The 20,359-nt window shown below is 45.1% G+C and overlaps 2 protein-coding genes across 3 annotated transcripts in view; both read right to left on the bottom strand.

Annotated features, from left to right (window-relative positions):
- igf1 (insulin-like growth factor 1) overlaps nucleotides 1-6,755 on the bottom strand; it is a 24,059-nt gene extending 17,304 nt beyond the window's left edge. The window contains exons 1-2 of one of the 2 annotated variants that reach the window (XM_024290235.2): nucleotides 6,076-6,755; nucleotides 5,070-5,229 (exon numbers count right to left, since the gene is read on the bottom strand). In XM_024290235.2, coding sequence (XP_024146003.1) covers nucleotides 5,070-5,229; nucleotides 6,076-6,123 — 208 coding nt within the window. In that variant the 5' untranslated portion in view covers nucleotides 6,124-6,755. The remainder of the gene's footprint in view (nucleotides 1-5,069; nucleotides 5,230-6,075) is intronic. The other variant, XM_024290243.2, reaches the window with a different exon arrangement.
- Nucleotides 6,756-16,867: 10,112 nt separating this feature from the next.
- Nucleotides 16,868-20,359, bottom strand: part of LOC112153220 (zinc finger protein 11) — a 7,827-nt gene continuing 4,335 nt past the window's right edge. Inside the window, exon 7 of the mRNA XM_024283247.2 lies at nucleotides 16,868-19,862. Within this exon, the coding sequence (XP_024139015.2) occupies nucleotides 17,290-19,862 (2,573 nt within the window). The 3' untranslated portion in view covers nucleotides 16,868-17,289. The remainder of the gene's footprint in view (nucleotides 19,863-20,359) is intronic.

Below are 20,359 nucleotides of genomic sequence, written 5' to 3'. Positions count from 1 at the left end.
TCTACGCTTTTTTTTAGAAGAATTGATACAAGTACGTTTTTTGATTTCCTTAGCAACGGAAGCTTTTTGTTAGCCAAGCCAACATTTCTTATATACGCATAATGTGTGTTATATTGTTCCGCTCAGCTTGAACCATTGACTTGTGTATTCATTATTTAACAACATTCTAGTTTTTTGGAGAAAATTCAACTCGGCGACCTCTTCCTACGTTCAACAAAATATCGACTGAGTTTGTAGATTTAACCTAGAGGTGCGTAAGTGAGATTTTGTGACCTTTTTTTATTGTGCAAAAATGGTCCAAGGTCCTGTGGCCATCCCATAATAATGTCATTTGTATTTTCCCGACACATGTGTTTTGGTTTTGTAATGGACTTTTTTTAGCCCCATTATTTTTTTAATGGTTTCCCCTGCTATGATGTCATCGTTTTTGGGGGCGGGGTCTTTCAGTGTGCCCAAAATTCATTTTCACATGAAGAAAATAGAGTGCTTAAACAATCTGATTTCTTGCAGTCCAGCAGTGCTGCGGGCCATAGCAATAAATGAATATTTCAGGATGAATCAAAGGTGCCAAAAAGAGTCGCTCTGAAATCATCCCACAGTCCTGCCTGCTCAAGCATTATATAGACAACCCCGGATTTCTAGGTCAGGCTAATAATTGGAAAATCTGACTATGAGTTGTGGCTTTTTTTCTGTTTCACAAACCACAGTTTGTTTAATTACCCATGCAAAAAAGAAAGGCGGAAAAAAAAAGGAATTTCCAGCATTTATTTAAACGGTGGGAAATCTCCAGGCTGGAAATGCAACTGTTTTATCAGCGCCTTTGCTCAACGTGGAAAAGCACTGCGAGCTCTGAACGTCGGCGGTAACACCGTCTCAGGACACATAATTAAACGGAAGGCTGCCAGGCTTAACGTGGAGGGGAAGAGTTCAGGGAAAGGAGCGTGCTTCCTTTGGACGAGGGGTCCTACGGAAGACGCAGATGGACAATCCAGATTCTCCGGGAGTGATAGCGAGAACATGAGAGCGCCGGAGTAACCGAGGAAGCCGGCGAGCGGCATATTTTCCAAGGCACAGCAGCCGGCTGGCGAAAACCTCAACATCTCTTCAGAAAAAGGATGGAGTGCTAGTGAAATACAGCGCTTTCTCTGCAGGAAAATGTAGCATTGATAGATGGGCGCTGTGTCGTTTGCTGACAGCTCAGCGTAAAATGCAGGAAAGACAAATACATTCCCCCCACCGCCACACTAAAAAAATCTGGTTTTGTTTAAGAGGTGGATCCTGCACTGGGATTCATGCGCTGGCTTCTGTTCAGCGCCTTCTCGGAGGATGGACGCTCCTGCAAGAAACATTTCTGAGGCTGCTGTAAATCTCAGCGGCAGCCGCGCACTCTTGTACTGTGGACACCCTCGTACCTTGTTAAAATCATAAACATTTCAACAAACTCGTCTCCGGGGATCATTTTCTGAGCAAACAGAAATTTGCACGGCATAAAGCCTTCGCTCCACAAATCCAATCCATCCATTTAAATCAAACGGAACTGCAGTGACTTTGCAGATACCTTTTTTTTTTCATGTATTTTATGCACAAGTGGCATTGCAGCAGAGGCAACACGCCAACGAAAAGGTCCAAACAAGCAGAAAATTGGCGGCGAGTTCAGCTGGAAGCCTTTCAAGCAGCATCTGGATCAACGAGACGTTTGCATCAGCTTGGAAAGATTGTCCAGTAATACTCTGGCTCACGCGGGCTGTGATGCAAAGAGAATCACCACACGCTGACAGCAAGGTGCACCATCGTGAAGATAAATAAAGTCTGCGTAAAATAAATTTGATTTTATGTAGACATTCTGGGCTGTTGTTACACCGATGACTAAATTTGGAGAATACCGAAGGATCTGCAACATCCCAGATTCTCTGTGGTGAGAGGTCATGTCTCTCCGGGATGACATTGCAGGAGAATTGCAACAGATGTTTGTGAGCGTTGAACATCTGCAGACGTGTCTTTAACCCTTTACCATTGAGCTCCAGTGTTGACATTCTTTGGATTCACTGCAACTTTTTAACCGTTTATCCAATTAACGTAATTTCAACAGATCGTAGAAGCTGAGAAAAGCAGCTTTGCGTAGATATGCGACACTTCATAATCTGATGGTAGTTCGTTATTTGCCTAAAACGGTCGAAGAGTTACGATTGATCAAAGAGCGGGAATTCGGTCGTGTCCATCGGCGGCTGTATTCAATATATATTGACATATATTATTTTAATTGATAAAGCAAAGTGTTTTCGTCATCCATAGAAAATACCTCGCAAAATCAGGCCAGAGTCTTCTCCGTTACTTCCTGATAGTCTGACGCCATTTTGAAACCTGCTGACTCTGATTGGTCCAAGTCGCTCTGAGTCCCGTTTTTAGAGGAAGTAGTGTCGCTAATCATGAGTGAGTTTTTTTCCAAGTCCACAACCCTTCCACTGAAAGTGGCTTGGGAGACCCTAACCCCGCACTGGATGCGATACTGGACCCCTGTGGTTGTAGGTCCATAGAAAGTAGTAGGTCCAAAAGAAGTAGGTCCATAGAAACATGGAACATTTAAGGTGGAACTACTGTTGCCACACAATGAAAACCATTGACTGGCAGAAGGTCATTACAACGATAGATTCATTTGTCTATAACAAGCCGTTTAACATGGGAGTCAATGGAGAATTGACCTCTGCTGCAAACTGCCTCTAGTGGGCCTTTTAGGAACTGCAACCTTTTAGTTCTTTTTAGTATTTTTTCTACTTACTATTACAATAGATAGATACAATGGATTACAGTTAATTGGGAAGCTTTCCTGCTTGAATTTGAAAGAATACAACATACGGACCTGTAGGGGTTAAGATGTTGGCACGCCACAATATCTACAGTATTTTTGGTTTCTGGGGAGTTGGGCTCTGAGTGTCAACACACTGTTGTATTTCTTTTCCTTCGCTGGATGAACCCCCCCTCTCTTCTGGCGCTGGGTGCTCCATCAGTCACCAGCTTCTCAAAGGCGTGCAACTTACAAACCCTTCCAGGTTCAGTTTAAGGTGAAAGCCATCAATTACTGGAACAAAGAGAAACTGCAAACACATTCTGATGCCGATCTCCCAGCAGAAGGTTCTCATCCTCTTCTGTTCTGCGCAGAGGAACTGGCAGCTGATGAAGTCCGAACAAATGTGGAAAATCTTTTATAACATTGAGACACTAAAAGGATTTTGAATGGGTCAGAACTGAACATGACACATTCTCATTCCCAAGTCGCCACATATTAACGTTTGGTTAAGGACCTCTATGACATTTGGGTGTCCCCAACTTGTCGTTTTTTGTTGTGCTGGCTGCTCCAATTAAATCACGGCTCCCCAACCTTCGGGCCGCAAAACAGTACCAGTTCGGCACACCAACGTAGACTGCACCAGTACCCTAACCCTAACCTTAACCTGGTACCCGACGCGGATCAGTCTCTGTTCCAGACATGGAACAGGCTAGGGTTAGCGTTCAGGGTTAGAGACGCGTCCCAAGGTTCAGTCTGGGTCCAGTACTGCATCAGACAAAATTACCCGGTCGCAACCGGTACCGGGACATAGACCGCATGTGGATCGGTACCAGACGCGGACCAGTACTGATTAGGGTACCAGTTGCGTTCCGAAGTTCGGGTCACGTTTTGAGGTTCGGTCCACGTTCTTAGGTCCAGTCCGCATCCAGTACTGCGTCTGACAAAAATGACCCGACCATAATCAGTACGTAATCGGTACGGTGGTACCAGATGCAGACCAGGCTAGGGTTATGGGGAAGGGTTAGGGTACCGGCCGCGATCCCGAGGTTCGGTACTGGACCAGGCTAGGCTTAGGGTAGCAGCACCGACTGCGTCCCAAAGTTCGGTTCGATTCAGTACGGCATCTGACAAAACAACCCAACCATGTGGACTGCATGTGGATCGGTTACAGACGTGGATCAGTACCAGTTCTGGACGCGTTACTGGTTCCGAATGTGGACCAGGACAGAGTTAGGGTACCGCTAACAGCCTCGTTCCGTGGCTTGGTTTCCGTCCAGTACCGCATCCGATAAAATGACTCAACCACAACTGGTACCAGGACATGGACTGCACGTGGATCGGTACCAGACGTAGGTCAGTATACCGGTTCCGGACGCGGTACCACTACTGTACCTGGTACCGGACGTGGACCTGGTTAGGGTTTGGGTACCAGTACCAGCTGCGTCCTGACATGCTCCAAACCTCAGGACACAGCTGGTACTGGTACCCAAACCCTAACCAGGTCCGTGTCTGGTACCACATCCGACAAAAAGCCCAGACTGCTGATTTAGTTGGAACAGCCAGCACGTCAAAAAAAAAAAATTAGGGACACCCAAAACATTAAAGAGTGTCGTGGAGGGGTCCTCAACCATGCGTCAATAAGTGACGACTTGGGAATGAAAATGTGTTGGTCCCGCCCCCACTTCCCCTCATCGTTCCTGAGAGCTCAGTGTTTTTCACACATTTTTCTAACAGCTTTTTTCTGTCTTCTTTCGATTCATTTGAACGAAGAAATACTCAGATATGCAATTTTAAGCTTCATTTTCTCCTCACCGCCACAAGAGCTTGTTAAAAACACCAAAAACACGATTTTCCTCAGAGTGGCTCTTAAAGTGTTGGAAGGGAGTCAAAGAAATTTGAGCGATGAGCCGATGAAGTTCACATCTGCGAGTCCTGGAAGCTGCAAATGTGAAATACGCTGCAGTTGCTAAGTCCTGGATGTTGTGCGTCCGACATGGAAAAACTGGAGATTTTCAGCCAAAAGGTTTATTTTTATGTGGAAAAATGAACTAAGATGCTGAATGTTTCTTTCCTGTTTCATGCATCACTCCAACCAAACTAAGAAGCTTTAAAGATAAAACCGTGGAGGAGGAATGAATGAAAGAAAAAGAAAGTAAAAACATTTTTAAAAAATCAAGACAGGATGCCAAACTGGCTGCTGTTTTATTAATGAACACCGCTGGAGGTGGAGAGCTCTGGGACGCATGCTGCCAACCTTTATGAATAAATAAAAAGGTGCACTTACTGAAATAAAAGCCTCTATCTCCACAGACAAACTGCAGCGTGTCCACCAGCTCCGCCCCGCACAGGGTCTCGGGCCCCGCCCCTGTTGACGTCGGAGTCAGGGTGAGGACGCAGAGCAGTAGTGAGAGGGCGTGGCTACAGGAGATACAGCGCATCGCACCCTGAGAGAGGAGAGAGAGGGGAGAGAGAGCCGCTGTAACTTGCTGCTGCTGCAGGCAGAGAGATCATCACTTCACGGGGGGAAAGTTGTCAGCAAGTTTTCAGGGTCAGGATTCTCAAATGCTGATTTAACTTTTTTTAATAAACGCACGAGAAGATGTTGGACCGTGGAGTTCAGGGATGGAGAGGAAAATGATGCCGGATTCGCTCCTGAGTGCCAAAAAAACTGGAAAAAACGCACGATTCTAATTGATTTTATTTATTACCACCTTTGAAAAAAATCCAAAGCATTGTAAGTTACCACGAATCACTCCAACACCTCCGGCGCAACCCTTGTGCCAAAACTGTCAGCGCGTCATTACGCACAGAAAGTGCTCCAAAACGATGCGCTCGGAGAGCTTCCCGATGCCACAATAAATAAATAAGAAACAACTTTTACTATTTTAAAACATAATTTTAAAAAATAGCAGACTCAGCAGGATGAGTGAGAAAGTTGCAGCTTTCCGGATGAAAAAAAGAGAAAAAAAGAAGCGCGCACATCCAAACTTCTGCACCATTCATGCAAAAACTTCCCCCCCAAAAAAGAAGAAAATCTATGAAACCCTCAGCGCGATGATTAGCTAAATAAAAGAAGAAGCAATAAGTCATGCATAGGACTTTCTCCAGAATTTGGAGCAAAAAAAGCGATGAAAATGACCATAAATCCACATGAATCATGCATTTAAAAGCTGCAGATTACACCAAAGCAAACGTCCTTTTGCTGTAAAAATCTGCACAAAAAAGGAGGGGATGCTCTGCAGGGAAAAGAAACAAGGTGATAATCTTAAAAGCAAATCAGGTAAGTTTACCTTGAGGACATGACATAAATGCCATTGAGAGAAATGAGCGTTAGACATCCTCCTGCAAGACAAAGCCCGGCGAAATTCAACTTGTTTGAAGTCATTAAAAAACGGGCAGAAAAGAGGATGAGATGCGGGCAATGTCACATCTCAATATTCCCACTTTGTTCCATTGCGCAGGCTCGTTTTGGAGAAGTGAGATTTAGAGAACAGGAGACGGATTTAGAGAGAAAATCCCTCACATTTATCTACATTACACAGACATTTTCAACAGGAAACAGCTGGGGCAGCATTTGCCTCCTACTCGTCCTAAGTTATTCATTAAGGATTTTGGGCACGCATTCAAATAACGTCATTTCTCTTTTTTCTCTGAACAGGATTGAATTTTGATCTCTCTGAGAGTTGATAGTTTACATTTGATTTTTTTTTCTTTTTTTGAATATGAAGCACCGCGCTGCCTTCGCTCCAGACTGAGGAGTTTAATCCAGGCTGGAGGTTTGAAGGCGACCGTGCGTAATTTGGCGCTGTCCTAACCCAGCGGCACGAATCTCCCCGCATGCACGTCGGATCTGATGCTGAACTAAATAATTAAAAACACTTTTCCACTCACTCACTCCAATAAAAAGCAAAACGGGAGAAGCGAAATGCGTGTGAGTTGGAGGGAATATGGAACATTTTGACATTTTTATGGCGCTAAAGAGCAAAGAGCAAGAGGTGCTCCTGAACTCTGTGCCACCGTGCAGGAGCTGCAGCTTTTGCTGCACTGCTTTTCAAACCCCATTTCGCTCAAAAAAGAGCACAAAAATTGATATTTTATAATAAAAATCTACATTTTTATCAAAGTTTTTATTGAGTCACCTGTTAGTCACCTCATAAGGAAAACAGGTATCAGCAATGACACAATCAGTCCTGAAATCAGAGCTGAGCCAATCAGAGTCTGCATGAGCATCACAGTCAGACACTTGATTTTGTAGGAGACAAAAGCAGGTAAAAACCCCAAATATTACCAAATGTTTTGTCAAAAGGAAAGAGTTCAATAACTTTTAAAGATTTTTGTGGCGTTAAAATAAACATTTTATTCTAGGAGTTGTGTCTTCATGATACAAACGACAAATAGAGTAAAACATGAAAAAAAAGGTCCAGAAAAAGCATCAATTGACAGCAGGTGTCATCAGGTGGTACCCAGTTTAAAGGCACAACAGGCATATGACATTCGCTCAACGTTCTTGAACGTCACACGCCCGTTTAGCCCGTTCTTGATTGTCACACGCCCGTTTATCCCCTTCTTGAACGTCACACGCCAGTTTAGCCCGTTCTTGAACCTCACACGCCCGTTTAGCCCATTCTTGAACGTCACACGCCCATTTAGCCCATTCTTGAACCTCACACGCCCGTTTAGCCGGTTCTTGAACGTCACATGCCTGTTTAGCCCGTTCTTGAACGTCACATGCCTGTTTAGCATGTCCTTGAAAGTCACACGCCCGTTTAGCCTGTTCTTGAACGTCACACGCCCGTTTATCCCGTTCTTGAACGTCACATGCCTGTTTATCATGTCCTTGAACGTCACACGCCCGTTTGGCCCGTTCTTGAACGTCACATGCCCGTTTAGCCCGTTCTTGAACGTCACATGCCTGTTTAGCATGTCCTTGAACGTCACACGTCCGTTTATCCCGTTCTTGAACGTCACATGCCTGTTTATCATGTCCTTGAACGTCACATGCCCGTTTAGCCCGTTCTTGAACGTCACACGCCCGTTTAGCCCGTTCTTGAACGTCACACGCCCGTTTATCCCGTTCTTGAACGTCACATGCCAGTTTAGCATGTCCTTGAACGTCACACGCCGTTTGGCCTGTTCTTGAACGCAACATGCCCGTTTAGCCGGTTCTTGAACGTCACATACCCGTTTAGCACATTCGTAACTCACTAATCGTGCATGTTTGACTGCATGTTCAGACAATGATGTTCACACTGGACAAGCAGGGTGGGGTTTCTGTTTCTTCTTTCTGCTATTTACTAGCGCATGTCTCTTCTACATTTGGAAGAGTCTGGTGCAAAATGTTATAGCGGTGCCAATCTCGCGAATCTTGCTCCAGACTTTTTGTTTTACAGCTCTATTCCGATATACTAAAGACTTTGTGTCATTTTCATTCAAAAAACGTTGTTTTCTAGGACATAGATTCTGCGGAGTGAAAGGATTAATTCAAAATTCCCCTCCGAGTTGTGGGCGGGACCATTGGCTCGGAGCACCGTCCCCCCCCTCCTTGTTGCTGAGAGCTCTCTGTTTACATGCTCTCCCACTAGCTTAAAACAGAACAGTAATATTGGAGCTATCCAGCTGTACAGTTCTGATCCACATTCCAGCTTGGAGAAAGAAAACAAAGACGTTCACGGATCTATTTTGGCTACAAGTGGAAGCAACAGTAATTGCTTTATATGTTTTCCATCATCAGAAAAATGTCACAAGAACATGTTAAAAACATGAAAAGAACACCATTGGGTGCGTTTATTTCATCTGATACCTATTTTTCTGGAGATGCATGCGTTTTGCCAAAAATATTTGATGATCTGGTGTAGTTTTTGCAAATAATGAGCATACATTCGTTGTCCGGATTAAATGTTTGAACGAAAGATGTTTGGACGTCCAATCACCGTGCAGATTCTCCACCTCAAGCCCAGAAGAGGTGCAAGAACTTCCTCCACATCAGTTCTAAGAAACGCAAAGATTTGACACCCTTTACACCAGCTCTTGTGGGTGAGTGTCCACCCTGAGACTGGAAGGTCGTGAGTTCAAGTCTAGACTAAGTCTAATCAGAGAAATGGTCAAAATCGTTCAAACTAACAACTCCGTGAGACATTTCTTTACAGAGTTCTATCAATACGTAGTCACGGTGGTGCTTACGGGTGGATACAAGCCGTTTGTGGGTGAAGAATGGTCAAACGGGTCCAGGACATGCAGGTGTTCCATGCCAAATATCAAGGTTGTGAACCCGTAGATTGAAAATGTTTGTGGACCATCTTTTCTACAGGCACGCTGCACGCAACAGGTCATAGTTTTTAAAACTTCTATGTACAGAAAGTTGAAATTTGACCAATCAGGGACTTGGTTTCGCTAGTGACTTATAGATGGTGTCCTTTTCAGTTCACGGAAACTGCCAACCGTTAGAAAATTGATCTTGGAGGAGAAATTCATATTTGCGGAATTCTATGACGCAAAGTTTGTAAGATATCAGAATAGAGCCTTGAGCAAGATTCAAGAGATTTTGACATATGACATTTCGTACGAAGTCTCTTCCAACTGTAGGTACCAACACATTCTCATTCCCAAGTCGTCACATATTGACGTTTGGTTAAGGGCCCCTCGAGTCAATTTTTGGAGTTTTGGGTGTCCCCCAACTCAACGTTCTTTGACGTGCTGGCTGTTTCCATTAAATCATGAGTCCCCGTCCTCCAGGCCGCGAACAAGAACTGGTCATGGAGCGCACAGGTATCCCAACTTGGTACTGCTACCCTTACCTGCCACCGGTAACCTTATCCTAACACAGTACTGGTACTCTAAACCAGTACAGGTACCTTAACCCTAACACAGTACTGGTACTCTAACCCAGTACCAGTACCCTAACCCGACACCGGATGCAGTACCTGACATGGTACCGGGCGTGAACTGGACGCGAACGGATACAGGGTTAGGGCACCGGTACTGGAACGTTTCCAAGGACCAGTCTGAGTCCGGATTGCTCCAGTACCAGATGCGAACCAGTACCATTGAAGGGTAGCCGTACTGCACGCTTCCCAAGGACCAGTCTGCGTCCTGTACCTCCTCCGGTACTGCATGCGGTAGCGTCTTGAGGGTTGCGCACCCTTGATTTTAACAAACAGCCAGAACATCACAAAATGACAGGTTTGGGACACCCGAAACGTCAAAAACTGACGCAGAGGGGTCTTTAACCAAACATCAATATGTGACGACTTGTGGATGAGAACATGTTGTAGGTACATGCACGAGTATTGACCGACGACACTTTCCCGTGTGTACGTAGCTTAAGGATTAACTCAATTACACTTTCCTCTGATATAGGAGATGGGACACAACTGGAAGATTGTGTTATTGTGTGTTTGAATTGAAAGTGCGGAGAAAGTGTGTGTGTGTCAGCCTGGAGGCAGAGCTGGCAGCACAGACTCTTCCTGAAAGGGGCTGATCTCATTTGTGAGATCACAATGTGAGAACCGGCTTGTCTTTATGAGTTTGATGGGGCTGCTGCTCAGAGTGCAGGTTTTAGGGTTGATTTTTGTTCTCTGTCTCCCCCTCTGGTCACCGGCGGGAGCACTCACCAGAGTACTGACTGCACTTCATCTCCCAGCAGCCCCAGCATACAGTTCCTGGATGCTGCTCAGCTGTCTCCAATCTGACAATCACCCACCTGCTTCTTAAGTGTTGCAAAGAGCCTCACTCAGTGCGAAGTATTGTTTTGTCCCAACCTGCCTGGATTACCGAGCGTTTCTATCTAGACTTGATCTTTTGTTTCTGACCCTGCTTCATTGCTTGCTGCCTGCCCTGACCCTCGCCTGGATCCTGACTACTCTACCCTCTTCTTGGATGACCTCTTGCTTGTGTCTGACCCTGATTTAGCTTTGTGGACTTTCAGCTGGGGCTGCATGGTGGCGCAGTGGTTAGCGCTCTTGCCTCACAGCGAGAAGGCCCCGGTTCGACTCCCGGCTGGGACCTTTCTGTGTGGAGTTTGCATGTTCTCCCCGTGCATGCGTGGGTTTTCACCGGGGACTCCGGCTTCCTCCCACCGTCCAAAAACATGCTTCATAGGTTAATTGGTGACTCTAAATTGCCCCTAGGTGTGAATGTGAGAGTGAATGTGTGTGTGATTGAGGCCCTGCGACGGACTGGCGACCTGTCCAGGGTGTACCCCGCCTTCGCCCATAAGTAGCCGGGATAGGCTCCGGCACCCCCGCGACCCCGAAAGGGACACAGCGGTCAAGAAAATGGATGGATGGATGGACTTTCAGCTGTGCTTATTGTCTGTCCGAACCAAAAAACCTGCAGCACGTGGAACCAGCTGTCTGCCTGTTTGTGACAATTATAGTGAGAAAAGAATACTTTATTACAGATTTAGCATAGTCCCTTAAATGTATGAAAATCTTTCCGTTAAACATAGGATTTATCTCTGCATCTTAGAAGAGCGTCTATGTTTGCCTCCATGATGGTCAGAAGAAATGCTGATGCGACGTGGAATATGATGATGCTTCCAAGCAGAAGGACAGAAGCCGCTTTTAGACGACCTTGTGACCTTCAGATCAGGGATGGTCACCTGCGCCCGTCGTTCTGTCAGGTGTGACGCTGACAGAACGCTCCTCACAGGATTGTGACTCTGTGGCTCTGGCAGAGCAGTTGACGGGTTGTGCAGTGCATCAGCAGAGGCGAAAGGGGAGGGGCCTGACCTTCCGATGCTCTGCGTCTGTAATGCCCAGCTCCCCGAGCTGTCTCGGTGCCAGGTTTCCTCCTCTCCATCTCCCTCTTTCCTCTTTGATTGCGAGACTTTTTGAACCTCCTCACCCCACCCCTGCCTACAGAGACATCCACGCCGGTGAACTCATTGACCAGGGAACGGCTTGTTTTCACTCCCCTCTGGGGTGGGAAGCAGTTTGCTGCAGAAAGTGTCCACCTTTGCTAAATTTAAAAGGAAGCCACTTTGTACCGTTGCAGCAAGGAGGGCTGCTCTGCACACGTGCAGGGGGAGTTCTGCAGGATTTTATCCCCCCAACGCTCAGGGAGATCTGCCATTTTTGCAGTCTTTTGGCTAAGCGCAGAATTCTATCACCTCATTTGGTAAACTGTTTACATGTTAACACAGAGCGAAACAGAAAGGCAGCAGTTCCAGCATCCTGTGGAACGTTCCAGTCAGTCACACGCCCAGGAGACGGACAGCAGGGCAGAATGCAAATGAATGAACCCAGAAAAGGAAAAAAAACAACAAGATAGGGCTTTTGTGAAAACGGCTAACTCTGCAGGACGTAGAGACAGCAGGGCTGGTACCCAGAAAAAGGAAGGTGCTGGAGATGTACAAACAGGTTCATCTAAGGACACGCTGGAGCACAAACACACACTTAATTGGGAGAGCATTACTTCTCTGCTCTCTGTTGCTTACTTTGTGGTTTCTTATCCAGCTTGGTGGTTTCTCTGTGTTATGTTTCCTCCTTGATCCATTGAGTAAGCTCTGCAAAAGCAACAAAAGAAGGGTATCCATTGCAAGTGATTGTGGCGTTTTTTTTATTTTTTCTTATGGTTTCCTGAGTTTGATTGTTAAAAAAGAAAGCTGTGGAAGATTGTGTGTGATCAGAGCAGATATTTGTTATGGAGAGCTTTTGCTGTGTTCGTGCATGTGGAAGAAATAAAGGTGAGAACACAAAAAAATGTTTGGTTATGCTGCATTTCTGCAGCAGCATGTCGTAGGATTTTGCCAAAAAGGTCATGAAATTCTGTGGTGTCTGTTGATGATCAAACCTTACTCTTGCAAAAGTCAAAAAAGAACCACAATGAGTCAAACTGAGTTCAAATTTAACCATTTATTCACAAACCTGTTAAACTGAATTATAAATAGTTGTAATTTATTCTAAAGTGAAACAAAAATAAACAAAGGTTCTTTGTAGAATCTTTCAAGCTTATTTTTGGGAATCTCTTGTAACTTTGCTTTAAATGTCTATGTTTTTACCATTGACTGCATATGAGAACTGGACTGAGTGACCCCGCATCCCTCATATTCCAGACAGGAAGTAGCCTCTGACTCCATATTTGTCAGATAATCCTCAAGTTTTCAAGTGGTAGGGGTGTGGACTTCCAACAAGCTCACTCCTGATTGGTGGGAGTGGTTGCCAAAAAAATCGATAACTCAGACCAACTGGGATCAACCGCTGCTCAGTGGCAATTCTGGTTCCAACATGGGAAAGTCCGTATCACGAAAAAATGTCGACTGAATTGATTTCATTTGGTTGTAACCAAATTGTTTCATACAAAATGGTAACAAATAGTCAATGGTTGTTTTCCCCACTGACTGTATGTGAGAACTGGAATGAGTGACCCCGCACCCCTCATGTTCCAAACAGGAAGTACCCTTTGATTTCACTAATCCTCACTTTTTTGAGTAGTTCCAGTTAAGTTATAAACCGACCAATCAGACGCCTCAATAAAAGTGAAATGTTTGACAGATTTTCTGTGGTTCACTTTCAAAGGGTTCACTTTAAGCTCACTCCTGATTGGTGAGAGTGGTTGCCAAAAAAAATTGATGATTTAGACCAACTCGGATCAACCCCTGCTTAGTGACGATTTCTGGTTCCAACATGGCGACGTCCGTATCATGACAAAATGGAGACTGAATTGACTTCATTTGGGTGTCACCAAAAGCATGTCATTTTTTGAAGTCCATTAGTGCTATTTCGTCACACAATGACTGGGGTGTGGCGTTAGGACACTGAACAACAGCATCACCCGTACGTCTGAAGTGATCACAACTTTCATTATTCCTACAAATACTTTACAATCATCAACTGTGTAAGAGAATTCAGTCGCCATTTTCTTGAAGTCTGGACGTCATCATGTTTCTGTGACAACCACTCTCACCAATCAGGGTTCTTCTTATTGGAGGGCCATTTACCATAATCTGTCAAACGTTCCAAACTTTCAACATTGTTTATAACTTGAACCACAAACAAAAAATATATATTGTAAGAAAAAATTAAGATTAATTGAAATTGAAGGATTGAGTAAAAGCTTTGTAGTTCTCAATAAACATGTATAAGATTTGGTCTTCTTGGTTGGGACCAGCAGGTACGACTCTCATTTACAGTCAGTGTAGAAAACTTTTCCGATCTGATGCATTTTTGGAATTTTTTTTCTGACTTTCCGATTTCCCACGTATCCAGTCTTCACAGGAATATGATGTTTTTCTCTGATCTGGTGCAAGTTCAAACCAGGACAAACTGAGAGCTTCAGCTGTGTGCTACCCTCTCTTTGGCCCCTCAGAATCAAGGTCAGTACCCGCATCGCGAGTGAGCTCCGATAAAGAGCAGGTGCACCGCATGGTACCCGCTTGGGCCCCCCTTCACTTTGTTGTGGCGTGAAAGCATTCCATTGTAATCGCGAACTTTAGGAATGTGCAACTGAGTCAACAACAAGAAACACTAAACAAGTATGTGAACAAAAGCACATACAGTAATTACAGCCTTAATTTGGTTTCGGCAGCTAATCCCAAACCGGAGCCAAAAATGGTGGAACAATGCGCAGATTCAGGTTTTACCCGTGCTGGTTTCATTCATCTTTGGTGGAAACGTGCTGCCTGGATGCAGCGTGTGCTGTGGGCTAATCCCACTTGGAGCGGTGGCGGTGAGGACTGCAGCTCCTCGGCTTTCTCCTGCCGACTGGAGAGTGGGTGCGGCACTCCTCTCTGCTCACCACCTGGCACCAGGGAGGCTATGTCTAGGAAAGAGACTTTTGCCAGGCCTCAATTACGGGGAGAATAATCCAGGACACACTGAAGCAATTACAGCCCCGTATAAAGCAATGTGCTTCGGGTTAAAAAGCCATCTTCTCTCAACACTCTGGAGAGACTCAGCCGGCCTTCGATTCTCCGAGATCTCACTTTTTTCCCCTTTAAAATAAGTGATGATGCAACTGTCACTCCAGCTGAGGTGATGGCTTTTGGTGAATGTAGTCAGCTGTGGTCAAGTTTGTAGAAACAAAAGGAAAATTAAGGGATTTGTGAAGGATAAAGTATTAAAAACACAAAGATTTTAGCCTTAAGGAGAGTTTATGAGGTCTTGTATTTAGGATTTAACTTAAGAGAAACATTTTCTGCTGCACTCAGGCTTGGAAAGACTCCAAATCAAGAAGAGTTGACGTTCATTAGTAGGACTACACCGCCATCTGCTGGAAGGAGGTCGACATTGCCTCCAAATTCCTTTAAGTCCAACTCCAACTATATAATTTTTCTGTTGTAAAATCGTTTCCATTGGTCATTTTATGATTATGCAGTTTGAAAAAATATAATAATAAAAAAACAGGATTTTTAAAATACATTTTCTGCAAAGAAGCAGGCACTGATAAAATGATCATTTGCATTATGTGCAGGACTGTTGGTGTGGAAGTTAGCTGCATTAATTTCCCAGCATTCCTTTGTGTACACTCCCGCTGACTTGCAGCATTTCAGCTAACATTAGTGTAGTTTAAATAAATAAATACATATTTGCGTCTTTCTGCAAATTGTTGTGAATCACTAGCAGATGTTATGTTTAAAAAAGATGTTTTTATTTTTAATTTTGGCTAAAAATGGCACAATCATAGTTAAAAAAAAACACAAAAGATGATGGGAATAGGGTGTAAAAAGCAGAATTTTATCGAGTACAAACCGCACGTCCAAAACGCTGTTCTAGCCCCATCAAAGCGCCATCTTATTGTTCTAAATACAGGCGTAGTAAATGTCCTTATGCTTGCATAAAATGGCTATATCGTGGGTCACCCTTATTAAGCCTACAGAACACTATGTTAAGTACATGGCGCCGGCGGTAGAGAACCGCCTGGATTTAACACAACAAGATGGCACTTTGAACAGGCTAAAACGGCGTTTTGTACGTGATTAAACTCTACTTTTTACACCCGTCTTGGGACAACTTCAGACTATGATAGTACAGACTAAACAGCCATTTTCTGACCGTATTTATCACAGTTCTCAGTGAATGCACCAGGACTGAAAATACCACCCTCATCGATTTTGATTGGTCCTCTATGTTAGCCCCGCCCCAACACGGCCAAAAGTTTTTAAACTAAAATTTTCAGATTTGAAAAGGGAAAAAAAAAAGTGAAAAAAATATTTGAAACTGAAAAAAAAGTTTTAAAATTGAAATTTTAAGTTTTGAAACCTAAAAAACAGAACATTTGAAGCTGATAATAACTAAGTTAATTTTAGAATAGCAAAAAGTTTTGGACATTTTACGTTTTTTTTTTGTCGTTTCAAATATTTATGGCCACAAAGTAGCTCCATAGATTTCACGAGCTGAAAACGTAATCAATATCAGCATTTCACAAAAACTATGCTTTGATAATGAAAACGTCAATGGATTATTAAAAAATACTTTTTTTCTCGTGCAAACATTTTATGCGGAGAATTATGGGAAATTTCTAGAGCACTCCTTCAGACAGCATCACAAAACGACGAACGTACTTAGTGAGTAGTGAATAAATTTGCGCATAACTTATACTTCTCTCTATTGTAAAATTGTTATCAGTGGTCCTTTAACTATGATTGAACAATTTTTAGCCAAAATTAAAAAGTCTGAGTCGTTTTTTAAGAAATTTTCTGCTGTGCAGCAGGAGCTCATTAGAAAATTCTAGGTTGCTAGCTTGTAGCATCTCACGCATCCAAGCTAACATTAGCATAGCATAAAAAAAATCTGCCTACATTTTTTGTATTGCTTACTTTAAATCATTGTGAATCAGTGGCAAACAAAAAAATGTGTTGGCTAAAAATGGCCAGATCATAGAAAATAAATAAATAAAACACTGAAAATAGATCATAATTTGATCAGAGCGGGTCTTATAGTTTGCATTTCCCTCCCCAAACTGTGCCACTAAATATTTAAATATAATTATAGCACTTATGTTAAAACTGGGGATATTTTAGTCCATCAGAACCTTTTAGAAAACTACTCTTATGTTTTTTTCATTTTCTCAGTAAAAGAATAGATATAGTAAATAAAAATAGATAAACCCCCTCTCCAAATGCCACAGAAGAACATCTCACTGTTTGATAGCAGCATCTCAGTTTTAATTTGAGTCAAACAAAAAAAATCTGCACATTTTCACAACATTCAAAGCATCTCACATCCAGAAAAAGTAAAAAATAAAATAAAGTTTTCAAGTCTGTAAATCCTAAAAATGAACACTTTTCTTAAATAATGTCATTGTTGGATTGTGAAAAATACTGTAACAGAAAATTTTACCTCACAACACATTTTAAACAACTTAAGACTAAATCCATTTAAAACTTATTTTGAATTTTGCCTCCTTTTTATATAAAATTTTGGTTGATAAAGCAGAAAAACTTTCCATTTTGATTTGTTTTTAAGAGATTTGAGGAAAAATTTGAAACAAAAACAAATAAATCATATATAAAAAGCAAAAAAATGTAGTCCAAAAATAAAAATAAAAAACAAGACAAGCGTTTTCTACTGGAATTCTATCCTGACTTCATTGGTAAAGGTGGATTCTATTCTTGACTCGTGGCTGAGCGAGTGTTCCCACAGGGCCTTCTTGTCGTGGAAAACCAGGCCGCACTCCTCACAGACGAAGCTCTTCTGCTTACCGGCGTGAGTCCGCCGGTGCTTCTTCATGTGGTTGGAGAGCCGGAAGCCTTTGTCGCAGATGTCGCACTTGAAGGGCTTCTCGCCGGTGTGGATGCGCATGTGAGCCTTCAGGTAGCCCGACTGGATGAAGGCTTTGCTGCAGACGTCGCATTTGTACGGGCGCTCGCCCGTGTGGTAGCGGTTGTGCAGGCGCAGCTCGTTGGCGGTCAGGAAGGTCTTCCCGCACACGGTGCACTGGTGAGGCCGCTCGCCTGTGTGGATGAGCTCGTGCCTCTTCAGGGACGTCTCCTTCATGAACTGCTTCCCGCAGGCGTTGCAGGGGTACCGCACGCCGATGTGGACTTGCTCCACGTGGTTGGTGAGCTGCAGCTTGGTGCGGTACGCCATGTCGCACTGGGTGCAGGCCCACGGTCTCTCCTCGGAGTGGGTGCCCATGTGGACGGTGAGCTCCGAGGCCGAGCGGTAGCACTTCCCGCACTGCCAGCACAGGAAGGGCTTCTCGCCGGTGTGCTTCCGCTGGTGGACGGTCAGGCAGTTAGAGGAGCGGAACTTCTCCGGACACATGTCGCAGACGTAGGGGAACTCCCCCTTGTGGATTCTCTGGTGGATGGCGAGGTAGGACAGCTGCACGAAGGTCTTGTCGCACTGCGAGCACGGGAAGGGCCCGCTGAAGCCGTGCTGCTTGTCGTAGTGCTCCCTGAGGCGCCGCAGCAGCGTGAAGGTCTTCTCACACATGGTGCACTGCATGGGCCGGTGCATCAGCTTGTGCCTCTCGAAGGCCGACTCGTTGGCCAGGATCTTGCCGCACTCTTTGCAGTAGAGCGGGTCGTGGATCCGCTGGTGCACCTTCAGCATGGTCACGCTCTTGAACTCCTTGTCGCAGTCGTCGCACTTCATTACGTCCCGCAGCTCCAGCTTGCAGACGTTTTCCTGGTGCTCCCTCAGGGCGGACGGGTACTCGAAGTGTTTGCCGCAGTTGGAGCACCACACTGGGATCTTCGGCTGCGCCCCCTGCTGGGGGTTACTGTGGCTGGACTCCGTCCTCGGCCCCTTCTTCCAAAAGAAGCGACTGCTTTTCTTGTGGCAGACGGCGTAGATCTGGTGGCGCTTGAGGCCGTGCATGTGCTTGAAGTGCTTGTTGCAGTGGATGCAGTGGTACGGGCGGTCGTCCGTGTGGCATTGGACGTGCCGGTTCAGGGTTTTGATGCTGTCAAACGTTCTGAGGCACACCGGACACATTTTATGGACCTTTTTGCCCACGTTCGAAGCCGACGGACTCTCCTCAGAAGTGTCTGGAGCTTCCGGGTTGCCCTCCTTTGGCTCAAGTCCTACAGAATCAGGATTCTGGGTGTCTGCTTCTGCCAGGATCTGGTCCAGAGTCTTGGTCTGCTCCTCCCGAATGCCCTCGTGGCCGTGAATGATCTGGTGCTTCTTCAGAGTGTCCTTGTACTTGAAACCTTTCTCACACGTCACACAGATGAAGGGACGCTCCTCAGAGTGCGAGCGCAGGTGCTTGCCCATGTCCGCCGTGCACGGCAGGACTCTGCTGCAGATGGGACAGACCTTCTGCTCTATCACCTCGGCAGATGGCGGCGGGTTGGAGCACGGCGCCTCCTTCCTCTTGGGTGTTCTCCGCTCCCGGCTCTTGCAGATCTCCTTCTCGTGCCTCTTCAGAACGTAGGGGTTCTTGAACTTCTTCTCGCAGAAGGTGCACTTGTACGGCCGCTCCTCCGAGTGGGACTTCATGTGTCGATCCATGTCCACCTGCCGAGCGAAATACTTCCCGCACAGGGAGCAGTTTTTGGTTTCCGCCACCTCCGATGTGCTTGGGTCAGACTCCTCTTCTTTGTAGGCCATGTCTCCCTTCTCGTGAACGCGCATGGCATGCCGGTTCATGTCGTACTGGTCGCGGAATCTTTTGTCGCAGCTGCTGCACTTGTACTTCAGGTCACGGTTGGAGTTGTGAGTTTCCTGGTGGCGCCTCATGGCCGCGGCACGCAGGAAGGTCTTGCTGCACACGGGGCACGTTTTGTTCTTTGAGTATTTCCTCCTTTGCTTTTTCGCCGCCGCCGAGTCCTCGCCTCCGTTTAAAGAGTTCCTCTTCATCTCCAGACGCTTGCTTTGCTTGAGAGGCTGAAACGCCGCTGGCTTTAAGGCGTCGCCGGAGTCCTCCTGCACAACATCTCCTGGCCTCTCCTCCACATTCGGGTCGCTCTCGTCCGGGTCGACCAGCCCGGATGGCTGCTCGATCTGAATGTAGTCCAGCAGGGTCATGGTCTCGCCCTCCACCTGGACGGTCATGCAGGCCGGCAGCTGCTCCTCTGAAGGCTGGAGCTCCATCTGCTCAGGGTGGATCACCACCTTCTCCAGCTGCGGAAGAGACAACGAGGAGAGGATGCAGTTCCCGAAGGATGATGGGATGCTTTGAGTTTCATCTGCGAAGACACGAGCAAACCTCGTTAGTTAATGCAGGGGCAAATGTGCAATACTCAAGAGAATATTTAAGAAACTCAATACGAGGAAAGTTGAGATACAAACTAGGTGATTGTTGGAAAACAAAGTTAATCAAAGCTGCGAGGCGAGCAGGCGCTACCTGCTCTTGCCCTCATTGGCTGAGCAGCTACTACACACCCCTTACTCTCCCCCTTTTTTTTCCAAAATGCCAACTTTTCCATTGGTTTATCTCCATAGCAACCATTTTATTTTTTGGTCGTCTAGAAGTGACGAACAGATCCATGTAGTTTTCAGAAAAATCGGACAAAGTAAATTTTTGGATTTCCTTAGCAACCGAGATTTTTTGTTAACCACGCCCACTTTCCTAATTTCTTCATACTGTATGTTATATAGTTTTGTTCAACTTGAGCCAAAAATTCACGTATTACATTTTCACAATATTCTAGTAAAAAATGTGCGAGCAACAAGGAGACGTTTG

The sequence above is a fragment of the Oryzias melastigma genome, linkage group LG23 (genome assembly GCF_002922805.2).
Source record: "Oryzias melastigma strain HK-1 linkage group LG23, ASM292280v2, whole genome shotgun sequence".
NCBI classification, from domain to species: Eukaryota; Metazoa; Chordata; class Actinopteri; order Beloniformes; family Adrianichthyidae; genus Oryzias; species Oryzias melastigma.
Note: the sequence above shows the minus strand (reverse complement) of the source record. Positions and strands in the feature narration are given on the sequence as shown.